Source organism: Colobus angolensis, unplaced genomic scaffold, assembly GCF_000951035.1.
Source record: "Colobus angolensis palliatus isolate OR3802 unplaced genomic scaffold, Cang.pa_1.0 Scaffold406, whole genome shotgun sequence".
NCBI lineage: Eukaryota > Metazoa > Chordata > Mammalia > Primates > Cercopithecidae > Colobus > Colobus angolensis.
Genome location: NW_012117444.1, coordinates 102,615 through 114,951, shown reverse-complemented (window position 1 = coordinate 114,951; position 12,337 = coordinate 102,615). Strand labels below are relative to the sequence as shown.

General features: G+C 40.7%; 1 protein-coding gene across 6 annotated transcripts in view; it reads right to left on the bottom strand.

Annotated features, from left to right (window-relative positions):
• Window positions 1-2,509: 2,509 nt before the first annotated feature.
• The window catches only part of FOPNL (FGFR1OP N-terminal like), a 32,043-nt gene continuing 22,215 nt past the window's right edge, over window positions 2,510-12,337 (bottom strand). For 3 of the 6 annotated variants that reach the window (XM_011956003.1, XM_011956004.1, XM_011956006.1), the window contains 2 exons: window positions 10,250-10,386; window positions 2,510-4,297 (listed from right to left, as the gene is read on the bottom strand). In XM_011956003.1, the coding sequence (XP_011811393.1) occupies window positions 4,221-4,297; window positions 10,250-10,386 (214 nt within the window). In that variant the 3' untranslated portion in view covers window positions 2,510-4,220. The remainder of the gene's footprint in view (window positions 4,298-10,249; window positions 10,387-12,337) is intronic. The other 3 variants (XM_011956005.1, XM_011956007.1, XM_011956008.1) reach the window with 1 other exon arrangement.

The window sequence follows — 12,337 nt, the reverse complement described above, 5'->3', positions numbered from 1 at the left end:
GCCTGTAATCCCAGCTACTCGGGAGGCTGAGGCAGGAGAATGGCGGGAATCAGGGAGGCGGAGGTTGCAGTGAGCTGAGATCCTGCCACTGCACTCCAGCCCAGGCGACAGAGCCAAACCCCGTCTCAAAAAAAAAAAAAAAAGACATGAAGAAAACTTAAATGCCTGTTGCTAAGGGAAAGATGTCAATCTGAAAAGGCCACATACTGTATGATTCCAACCATACAACATTCTGGAAGAGACAGGAATAAGTGGAGTAGAGAGGATTTTTTTAGGGCGGTGACACTCCTCTGTATGATACTAAAATGGTGAATACATGTCACTAGACATCTGTCCAAAACCATGGAATGTGCAGACAGTCCTCAACTTACAATGGTTAAACTTACGATTTTTCAACTTTATGAAGGTGGGAAACTGGGGCATTCAGTAGAAACCGTACTTTGAATACCTACAAAACCATGTTTTTTCACTTTCAATACAGTATTCAATAAATTACATGAGATGGTCAACACTTTATTAAAAAATAGAATTTGTGTTAGATAATTTTGCCCAACTGTCGGCTAAGTGACCTGAACACATGTTCAGTAGGCTAGGCTAAGCTATGATGCTCGGTAGGTGAGGTGTATTAAATGCATTTTGGGCTGGGCATGGTGGCTCACATCTGTAATCCCAGTACTTTGCGAGGCTAAGATGGGCAGATCACTTGAACTCAGGAGTTCGAGACCAGCCTGGGCCACATACTGAGATCCCGTCCCTACAAAAAATACAAAAATTCACCAGGTGTGGTGGCATGTGCCTATAGTCGCAGCTGCTCAGGAGGCTGAGGCGGAAGGATCGCTTGAGTCTGGGAGGCGGCGGTTGCGGGGAGAACAGATCGCGCAACTACACTGCAGCCCGGGTGCTAGAGACCTTATCCAATCAATCAATCAATGAATTTTGACTTATTTTCAACTTGATAGTGTTATTGAGAGGTAACCCCATGAGTGAAAGAGCATCTGTACAACACCAAGAGTGAACCCTAATGTAACTATGGACTTTTTGTGATGATGATGTGTCAAAATAGGTTCACCCACTGGAATGAATCCATGTGCCACTCGATGCTGGATCTTGACAGTGGGAGAAGCTAGACATGCATGGGTGCAGGGGGCAGACAGGAGCTCTGTGCTTCCAGTCAATCTAGCCATGAACCTAAAACTGCTCTAAAAAACAAAAGTCTACTTTTTTTTCAGACACGAGTCTCAGTCACCCAGGTTGGAGTGCAATGGCGTGATCTCGGCTAACTGCAACCTCCGCCTCCTGGGTTCAAGCGATTCTCTTGCCTCAGCCTCCCCAGTAGCTGGGATTACAGGCGGCACCACCACGCCTGGCTAAGTTTGTTATTTTTAGCAGAGATAGGGTTTTGCGAGTTGGTCAGTTTGAACTCCTGACCTCAGGTGATACGCCTGCCTTGGCCTTCCAAAGTGCTGGGATTACAGGCGTGAGCCACCGCGACCAGCCTAAAGGTAACTTTTTTTTTGAGATGGAATTTCGCTCTTGTTGCCCAGGCTGGAGTGCAATGGCGGGATCTTGGCTCACTGCAACCCCCGCCTCCAGGGTTCAAGTGATTCTCCTGTCTCAGCCTCCCGAGTAGCTGGGATTACAGGCGCATGCCATTACACCCGGATAATTTTTTGATTTTTAGTAGAGACGGGGTTTCATCATATTGGTCAGGCTGGTCTCAAACTCCTGACCTCAGGTGATCCGCCTGCTTCGGCCTCCCAAAGTGCTGGGATTACAGGTGTGAGCCACTGAGCCCAGCCAGTAGTTTTATTTCACTCCTATTTTTAAAAGATTGCTGAATACCACACAATCCTCGAATCGTGGTTACCACCAAAAAATCAAGTACCAAGTGGCTGGGAAGCATTGTCCCAAATGCCTTTAAAGGCATAGTCTCACAAATGTTCATCTTTCATGTACACTTGGTTTTAAAAGAACACATCAAATTCTACATAATCATAAAGGTATGTGAGTGATACACAAATGTGTTCTTGCACATCATTATAAGGCTATTAGTTTGTTCTATGCAAGCATGTATGTGCTAAGCTTAAATTTGTCTTCTTCAAAAGCCGCCTCTGCTCCTGCTATGAGGTTTTAGATCACCCAAGTTGTATATTTCCTAAATCCCTCTTCAGTTCCCATTCCCATCCTGTTTTTGTGTAAATCCAAGTTTTCTCCTAAAACTTCTCTAGCAACTCTAGCAGATAACTTCTCCCAACAATTCCAAGAAACCCATGAGTAAAGTACTTAACATAACACATTTATAAGAACAGTTGGCTTGTCCTCTGCGCTTTTTCTTCCTTCCTATAAACATGTGCAGATGGCAGGAAAGTCCCCCCCGCCTCCACCCCTCAACGGCGAAGCTTCTGAAAACCCCAACGGACAGCCTGGCAGCCACCTCCAATCATTCTTCTGTTTTTGATGTGTGTCTTTTGATGAGAGAACAGTGATATAAACACCCTTTGCACCAAAGTGACTTTTTTTTTTTTATTACATGATACATTGAAAGTATAAAAAGTTGCCTCAGTACAAATTACAGAATAATGCATACAAAAGTGCTAAGGACTACATGTGACAATTCTGTTTAACTTCCATCTTGATGATTTTATATCAGTATCCAAAATTATATACTCCGGCATTTTTTCCAAATCTAGTCTTACATGATTGCAATTCCTGAGGTAAACTAAGCGCCTACTGCCAACATCCTTGGACGAAAACCAAGTCCCCCGGGAGAATTCAGATATTTATATTCGCACATACGATACAATGGAATTCATCATTGTAATCAGATATTACAGATTTAAAACTGGAAAATGGACTCTTGCAATACTTCTGCATCCACATATAATTTTACCAACAGGCCCTCTCGAAATGTTGTGTAAGTATAGTTTAAATGGATTTCATTAATACGTTTCTGCATTTAGATAAAAATTCTTGGCTAATCTGTAAGAAGTGAACACTGACTAGCATCGCCAAACAGAAAATCAAAAGTTTCAACAATTTGCAAAGCAGCACAGAATTGACACCCTAAAGAGGGTGTCAATTTTACTAACTACAGCTCTTACCACTCCTCTCCATGGAAAACCTTTAGGCAAATGTTGTCAGTGTACAGGTGCACAGGCAAAATTTAGTTCTGAATATACCATCAAACTTTTGCCAATCAGGAGCTGTCTACCACCACAGTCAGTTGTTTTCAATGAAATGAGCCTGTGGACACTACATTATAAAAACTTCTTTAATAAATATCAAAGTAGCGTATTAGAGATAGCACATACTACTTTTCTATCCCAAGAATAAAAACTGATGTTTGATAAGAGTTTTGGAGCCCAAACGAGTTGGGGGCTGGCCCTCTTCTGGCTCATCTGCGATTGTACAACCCAGGGCCACATGGAGATTAAACAATGCCATCTTTGAAAAATCACTTTCTGGTATTTCTCCCAAAGCCTGTCTCTTCATGCTTACTTCACATTCTTTATCTAATAAAATAAACTCTTTGTTTTATTTACAGAAAAATTATTACAGCAAATTTACTTCCCCTCTACCTTTTAATTAAATCTTCCAGTAAGCCAAAATGGTCTAAGGAAAGAAAAAGTACATTGTTGCCTATTGAAAAGGTAATACAAAGCCCTTTCATTTCCTTACAAACTTTAAGGGCCTTTACAATACTTCTCAAATGGCTGGGCTCAGTGGCTCACGCCTGTAATCCCACCACTTTGGGAGGCTGAGGCGCACAGATCATTTGAGGTCAGGAGTTTGAGACCAGCCTGGCAAGCATGGTGAAACCCCATCTCTAGTAAAAATACAAAAACTAGTCCGGTGTGGTGGCACAGGCCTGTTGTCCCAGCTACATGGGAGGCTGAGGCAGGAGAATCACTTGAATCTGGGAGGCAGAGATTGCAGTGAGCCGAGATCGTGCCACTGCACTCCAGCCTGGGTGACAGAGCGAGACTCTGCCTCAAGAAACAAAAAATACTTCCTAAAAACAATACTTCTTTTTTTCAAGTCAAATCCAATAAACTAGATGACAGAGTTAGCTTTTATTCACAAATGTAGTTAAACATGAGGGGTGTATTGTAAAAACTCAAATTTCTACAAATATTAGTGGTGCATTTTGGTAACATTGGAACAATAAATAAGTTATTTAATAATACAATTTTAAGATAAAAGATACCCCAAACGAAGCATTATCTGTTTACTGCCTGAGAAACATGAAGATCTTCAATGTTAGTACTTTTCCGCTCCTCCTTTCTTAGGTGCTCATCTGAAATGCACAGAAACCAATGTTAATACTTATCCTAAGTCAAAACAGGCAGATAGGTAGACACAGCTACAAATAGTTTACGATGTTACATATTCAATATTCTATGAGTTCTTTAGATGGTTTAGGACAATGACAAAAACTCATTATTTTTTAAACACTATTGAAGAAATCAGAGGCCAGGTGTGGTGGCTCACGCCTGTAATCCCAGCACTTTGGGAGGCTGAGGTGGGTGGATTACCTGAGGTCTCAAGAGTTACAGATTAGTCTGGCCAACATGGTGAAACCCTGTCTCTCCTAAAAATACAAAAATTAGCTGGGTGTGGTAGCAGGTGCCTGTAATCCCAGCTACTCGGGAGGCTGAGGCAGGAGAATCGCTGGAACCCGGGAGGTGGAAGTTGCAGTGAGCCAAGATCGTGCCATTGCACTCCAGCCTGGGGGACGAGAGTGAAACTTGGTCTCAGAAAAAAAAAAAAGAAAGAAAGAAATCAGAAATGTCTGGCATTAGGGACTCTAATTATTCAAAAGTGTTTCTTGACTTTTTTTTTTTAGTACAACCTGCAGTAAACCCATGCCTAAGTAGTTACAAACCTCTCTCTTACATGTAAGGAATGAAATTTGCAAGAAAGGACAAAGTGTTCAATCAGCATTTTGAGGGTTGCCAAAGCTTTTCAATTACAACACAATGAAAAGCACTTCAAATAGGATTGCCTGAGGTCAGGAGTTAGAGACCCCGTCTCTACTAAAAATACAAAAATTAGCCAGGTATGGTGGTGGGTGCCTATAATCCCAGCTACTCGGGAGGCTGACACAGGAGAATCACTTGAACCCAGGAACTGGAGGTTGCAGTGAGCTGAGATCGTGCCACTGCACTCCAGCCTGGGCGACAGAGCGAGACTCTGGCTGGGGGGGGAAAAAAAAAAGAACGTGGAGACTTAATATCCTAATGCAACAAAAATGCAATGCAAAAACTAGATTCCTGAGAATATATGAACCCCAAACACTTTCTACCACTAACAAAACATCTTTCTTGCAACAATTTTGGTAATAGGAAAAAATATACACATAAATTTAGATAAGCTGCTAGAAAATGCAATTTTATCACCATAACACCTACTGGATTTTCTAATTCTACAGTGTGATTACACACACGCTTTATTAGTTCTCAGCTGATTATTCTCAGTGCCAATACTACTTTAAGGGTCTGGATAACAGATGGAACTCTCTCTCCCTTTATTTTAGGTAACTTTGCCGGACAGAAATAAATTAACAATTTCCTCAGAAGGCAACAATTTTAGGTCTTCTAGAAAAAGTGTTATAAAAAATGAAGTCTATTATGCTTGATAGATGTGCAATAAAGTTAAGCTGGTGACTGTCTCTATTATAAAAATCTGGTCATTCATTTACAATAAAAATCTTCCCCAGGCACGCAGTCCCAGCTGTAGTCCCAGCTACTTGGGAGGCTGAGGTGGGAGGATCACCTGGGACTGTGAGGTAAAGGCTGCAGAGAGCCATGATTGTGTCACTGCACTCCAGCCTGGGTGACAGAGTGAGACCCTATCTCTTAAAAACAAAAAAAAGAAAAAAAAAAGTGTGTGTATGTATGTGTGTGTGTGTGTGTATATATATATATATATATATATATATATATATATACACATATATAAAATTTATTGAATAGCAAAAACTACTTTGCCTCCAAGATTACAAGCACTAACAGCAGCAGTACAAATGCATTGGCTGTCATTTCAAAGGTGGGTGTGCCTACATAAACCCTCTTCATTTTTTTTTCAGCACTGAAAACTTGGATGAGAGAAGCACTTTTTCATCTTGGCATGACTTGGACTTACTTCTTCCTTTCCTTTTTTTTTTGAGATGGAGTCTCGCTCTGTCGCCCAGGCTGGAGTACAGGGGCGCAATCTCTACTCACTGCAACCTCTGCCTTCCGGGTTCAAGCGATTCTCCTGCCTTAGCCTCCTAAGTAGCTGGGACTACAGGTGCAAACCATCACACCCAGCTAATTTTTGTATTTTTAGTATAGACAGGGTTTCACCGTGTTGGCTAGGCTGGTCTCAAACTCCTAACCTCAGGTGATCCACCCACCTCAGCCTCCCAGGTGCTGCGATTACAAGGGTGAGCTGCCGTGGCCTGGCCTGAACTTATTTTCAAATAAAAGCCAATTTAGTTTCAGGGTTTGATATTTCCGTTGAATGAGCTTCTGTGGAGATAAGGTGCTGTGATGTAGAGAATAAGGATTTTAGTATCTTCACAACCTTTTCAATGCTGTCAAATAAGAGTTCTGGAGACAGTGAGCTAGAGTTGAGAAAGTAAATGGAATGCTTAAGTGTGTTACTGAAACATGATGCAATTTTGGCTGACAACTTTCAAGGCACTACACAAAGAGGTTGTGTCAAAAAAATTTTTGATGACCAAGAAAATAATGTGCAAAATCACTGTTCTTTCCCGATTCATTCAGCAGTCATCCTCATTTCTGAGCTGTCTACAGAGCTTTCCACAGAACAGGCATGCACGGTGGCTCTACTGACTTGAACTCGACTCTGATGTTCCTGGCACTTTAGTGGTGTAGGGGGCATGTGTCTGTGTGTCTCCTTCCCTCCTTCCCTCCAGCCCTATGGTGTATGCGTAATCTACCACTTTCATCTCAAAAGAACAGAAACTGGTTAGGAAATAGTGTTCCTTATAACTTTCTTACTAGTCATGAGCCGTGGGTATTAACGAGGCTGATTATGAAACTTACAAACCAGAAAGTTATTTCTCAAGTGGTTATTTTTCTTTACAGGACTGATAATATCAATGACTTGGGTTGCTGTGTTAAGAAGTGTTAAGGTGTACAATATCCACTGGTGACAACTGAACTCAGAAACCCATACTGTCATATATTCTTGGTAAGTGTATAGACTGATAAAGCCTTTTTGGAGGGGAATTAGATAATATCTACTATATTTTTAAATATGCGTATCCTTTGAACCAACAACTCTACTTTAGGCATCCACACAAGAGAAAGGTATAGACAAAGATACAATGTTACATCACAATACTGTAATGTGTGGACAATACTTAAATGTGTGGACAAAGATACAATGTTACATCAAAATACTGTAAAAGCAAAATATTTAAAACTACTTTAAGAGTGATTATAAGGTGGGAGACTAGCCTGGGCAACATGACAAGACCCTGACTGCAAAAAATTAAAAAATAAGCGAGGTGTGGTGGTGCGCCCCTATAGTCCTGGCTACTTGGAAAGGTGATGTGGAAAGACTGAGCCAAGGAGTCTGAGGCTACAGTGAGCCATGATTGTGCCACTACACTCCAACCTGGATGACAGAGTAAGACCTCATCTCTAAAATTAAAAAAAGGATGATTATAACAATACTCTGGAATATGAAACAGTTAAAAATGAGATCTACATGTATCAACAAGTGAAAAAAAGCAAACTGCAGGATAACGTGTGCCATAACAATGCAGACATATTTAAATGCACAGAAATGAGTCCTGAAGGGGCTGGGCATGGCCAGGTGCAGTGGCTCACGCCTGTAAACCCAGCACCTTGGGAGGCCAAGGTGGGTGGATCGCCTGAGATCATGAGTTGGAGACCAGTCTGGCCAACACAGTGAAACCCCATCTCTACTAAAAATACAAAAATTAGGGTGGGTGTGGTAGCGCATGCTTGCAGTCCCAGCTACTTGGGAGGCAGGAGAATTGCTTGAAACTGGGAGGTGGAGGTTGCAGTGAGCGAGATAGTGCCATTGCACTCCAGCCTGGGTGACAGAATGAGAGTCCATCTAAAATAAAAATAAAAATAAAATATAAAATAAAATAAAATAGAAATGAGTCCCAAAGAACACCCTGCAAACTGCTAACAGGGATACCTTCTATAAAAAGGGAGAAGAATTGAGGAATTAGGGAGAGGCAAGAAAGACAAAAGGAAAATTAAAGGGAACTTTTTACTATTTAAAAAATTTAGAGATTTACTCATGTACTTGCCCAATTAATGTTTTATTTTGCTCATTAAATTCTTGCCAATTACTAGGCAGTAATGTCAGTTCCTTACCAATCCCTAAGAAGAGACTTTGAAAAACTTCTCCATAATCTATATGTGGAAAGGTATACGGGAATAGCAATCAAATGTGCTGATTCTGCTACTAATTATCTGCTACAGGCCTCAGATGAGTTACTTAACCTCTTACTATTGGAACCTTCTTAAGGTTTTCTCAACTGTAAAATAAGTAGGTGGGAATGACTTATTTCCCAACGTTCCATCCAGTTCAGAATTCTAAGATATATAGAAAGATATCTCCTAGTGCAGTCAGAAACCACCTCCAAAAGAGGTTCTCCTGATTCACTGTTTACTTTCGGACCTCAAGAGACACCAAACATCTAACACAGTCACTACTGGTCATAGCAGTTCAGGAAACTACAAAGGCAATCCACATTTTAGGCATTTCCTAAAAGTTTGTGTCAACATTCAAGATTTACATTTATTCTGATAATCGGCAGCCTAGACCCCACCTTTAACTGTCCTTAAAAATCGATCAGCTCTCGGCTGGGCGCGGTGGCTCACGCCTGTAATCCCAGCACTTGGGAGGCTGAGGCAGATGGATCACGAGGTCAGATCAAGACCATCCTGATTAACACGGTGAAACCCTGTCTCTCCTAAAAATACAAAAAATTAGCTGCGTGTGGTGGCGGGCGCCTGTAGTCCCAGTTACTCGGAAGGCTGAGGCAGGGGAATGGAGTGAACCCAGAAGGCAGAGCTTGCAGTGAGACGAGATCACACCACTGCACTCCAGCCTGGGGCAACAGAGCGAGACTCCATCTCAAAAAAAAAAAAAAAAGGTTGATCAGCTCTCTACCACAACTGCAAACACTGAGCTATAACCTGCTCATTTCAAATGGTGAAAATGGGATCCTATTGCTGGGATAATCAAAATAACTGAGGGCCAGGTACAGGCTCATGCCTGTAACCCCAACACTCTGAGAGGTCATGGTGGGAAATCACTTAAGACCGAGTTCAAGACCAGTCCAGTGAACGTAGTGAGACTTCCACCTCTACAAAAATTTAAAAATTAGCTGGGTGTGGTGCCTGAAGTCCTAGCTACTTGGGAGGACGAGGCAAGAAGGTGAGAGGATTGCTTGAGCCCAGCAGTTCAAGGTTACAGTGAGCTATGATCGCACCACTGCACTCTAGTCGGGCGACAGAGTGAGACCGTGTCTCAAAAAAATACATAAAAATTTAAAAGCTACTAAAAGCTCATTTAAAACACAGGCAATCTGAAAGAAATGTGGGCCATTCTCCTAAGAATCTGTAACTTGTAGGTAACTTCCACTCTAACATAAACAGTATCCTAAAAATGCAAATGACTTCTCTATCTGTATTTAGCAATCTTACCTTTTATTTTGCAGTCATGGAGAAGAAAAAAAATGATCACTTGATAAAAAGCTATTTATTCAGTATACTAAGGATCTAAGCTGCTCCAAAGACTAAGAATTTACATGAAAATTGGAGTTTTCAATACTTTTTTATTTTACATTTTAAAAATTTAATTAATGTAATTTTTTAATAAAAAAATAGAGATGGGGTTTCACCATGTCACTTAGGCTAGTCTCAAACTCCTGGCCTCAAGCAATCCACCTGCCTCGGCCTCCCAAAGTGCTGGGATTACAGGCATGAGCCATGGTGCCTGGCCCGGAGTTTTCAATACTTTTATAAAGAAATTACATCTAAGAATTCTGCCCAGTTATGCCTCCCACCCTTCCCTGTCCAAGATTCTTTCCAAAAAGCATTCTGTTTCTTGGAGTAACATAGGCTAACCATATTAGATATAAGCAGAATTAAACTATGAGTCAAAAGCTCAGTAAAGACTCCAGAGAAAAATATATAGGAAGAAAATATATTTGCTGACAGCTAAATGATGTATCTTGGAAAACTCATACCCATTGGCTTTCTTCTACTAGGCTGTCTGCCAAGACTTGGGTCTGAAGGCTGAAGTGAAGGCCCTTTCAGAAATGCATTCTGGATGCCATCTTTAGTTCCACGCAAGAAGTGGGCTAAAATCCCATATAAAAGAGGTCTATAGCAGGAAGAAAACAAAACAAAACCAAAAGTAATAAATCTGCATGAACAGGAAAAGTTTAAAACATTTATTCTTTAAAAGGTAACTTCTGACATCAAAATGACCAAGTGATTCACTAGACTTTAAAAAGCTGCATGATTATTATCCAAACTGCAAATTGTTCGTACTTTTAAATTTAAGAGTACCACTTAATTTCATGACAATTTTAAAACCCAGAGAAAACATGTTAACAACTTAAACTTCATCTACACTGAAATATCATTTCTATCAATCCACAGGAATTTATCTTTTAAACTCCAAAGTCCAGTATAATATTTCCCAACACCTAACCCCATCTAATACACAACAAGTATTCAATAAACACCTCTTGATTAATAAGTCCTTGCCCTGAAAAAGTGTTAGGTCCTGACAGCCAGGTGACCTGGGTTCAAATCCTGGCTTTGCCATTTGCTAGCTGTGGGACTCTGTAAGATTCTTAACCTCTCCAGCCTCATAAGTGCTTCTTCCTTTACAAATTAGGATAAGCATCATCCCTCCCTTACAGGGCTGTTATGCATTAAATGAGTTAATAAATGTCAAGTGTTTTTTACTGTGCCTGGCACATATGAAACAGTATATAAATGTTAGCTCCTGTGTAGCTAACATTTATTTAGATTAATATTTATATTACCTAATATTTTAAAATTTTCTTTATAGTTTACAGAACACATACCTCTTCTCTTCTGATCCTCATCATGTAATGTCAAAATCATCAACTGCAATTTATAAAGGAGAAAACTGCAGCCAGGAGATTTGCTAGATTCCCTCAGACAGTAAACAAAGTTTACCCTTGAACCCCAAATCCCATATTCTTTTCCTTACAATGTGCTGCCTGGGGGTTTCTATTAGTACTCTTGCATACAGGAAAGCTGCTCTGCTGACAATAAAGAGTGGTACAACGGAAATGTTTTCCTTTGTTTCCAACCTCATATTTGAAAATATAATTAAAAGGATTTAATCTTTTTTATTTTTAATTTTTGTGGGTACATAGTAGGTGTATATATTTGTGGGGAGGATTTATTTTTTGAGATATGTATCTATTTACTAGCTGGTATAACGGTTTACAGTATGACACTCCCTTCTCATTGCCCTCCCTTGGAGTGTGAGCTGAACTCACTTCTAACTGGCAGAAGGCCGACTTCAGAGGCCACATGGTAATGGCATTGCAGCTTCCTCCTTGCTTTCTCTCTTGGATTGCTGTCTTTGGGAGAAGTCAGATGCTTCAGGACACTTCAGCAACCCCAGAAAGGTACATGCGATAAGAAACTGAGGCCGCCTGTCAATATATTATGAGTTTGGAAGCTGATAGTTCAGCCACATTCAAGGCTTCAGACTACAACCCTGGCTGGCATCTTGACTACAACCTCATGGGGCAGCCTGAGCTAGACTTATGTGACTATGCCGATCCCAAATCCCCAAACATCCCACAAATAATCTATGTTGTTGTTTTAAGCCACCAAATTCTGGAATAATATCATACCAATTTTTCCATGCAACAAGGAAACCAGGAAAGTTTCTTTATTTAATAAGATGCCTCAACTCTTATGAAAGCATCACCTAGTAATATAAAACAGGTCCTTTGTTTACTTTAATCTTCCCCAAAGTGTTAATTGGTTCAAGATGATTTTTAAATGTTGAAAATTTTATTTTTTAAATTGATAGTCAATAAAATTTACTTGTGATTAAAATTTTGGGTTGGATATGGGTGCTCAGGCCTGTAATCCCAGGACTTTGGGGGGCCAGCCTGGCCTTAAGCAGGAGTTTGAGACAGCCTGAACAACACAATGAGTCCCCTAGCTCTACAGCAATTTGATTTTAAATTAGCCACACAATGAAATATGCACCTGTGGTCCCAGCTACGGGCAGGCTGAGATGGGAGGATCGCTTGAGTCCAGGAGGGAGAGGCAAC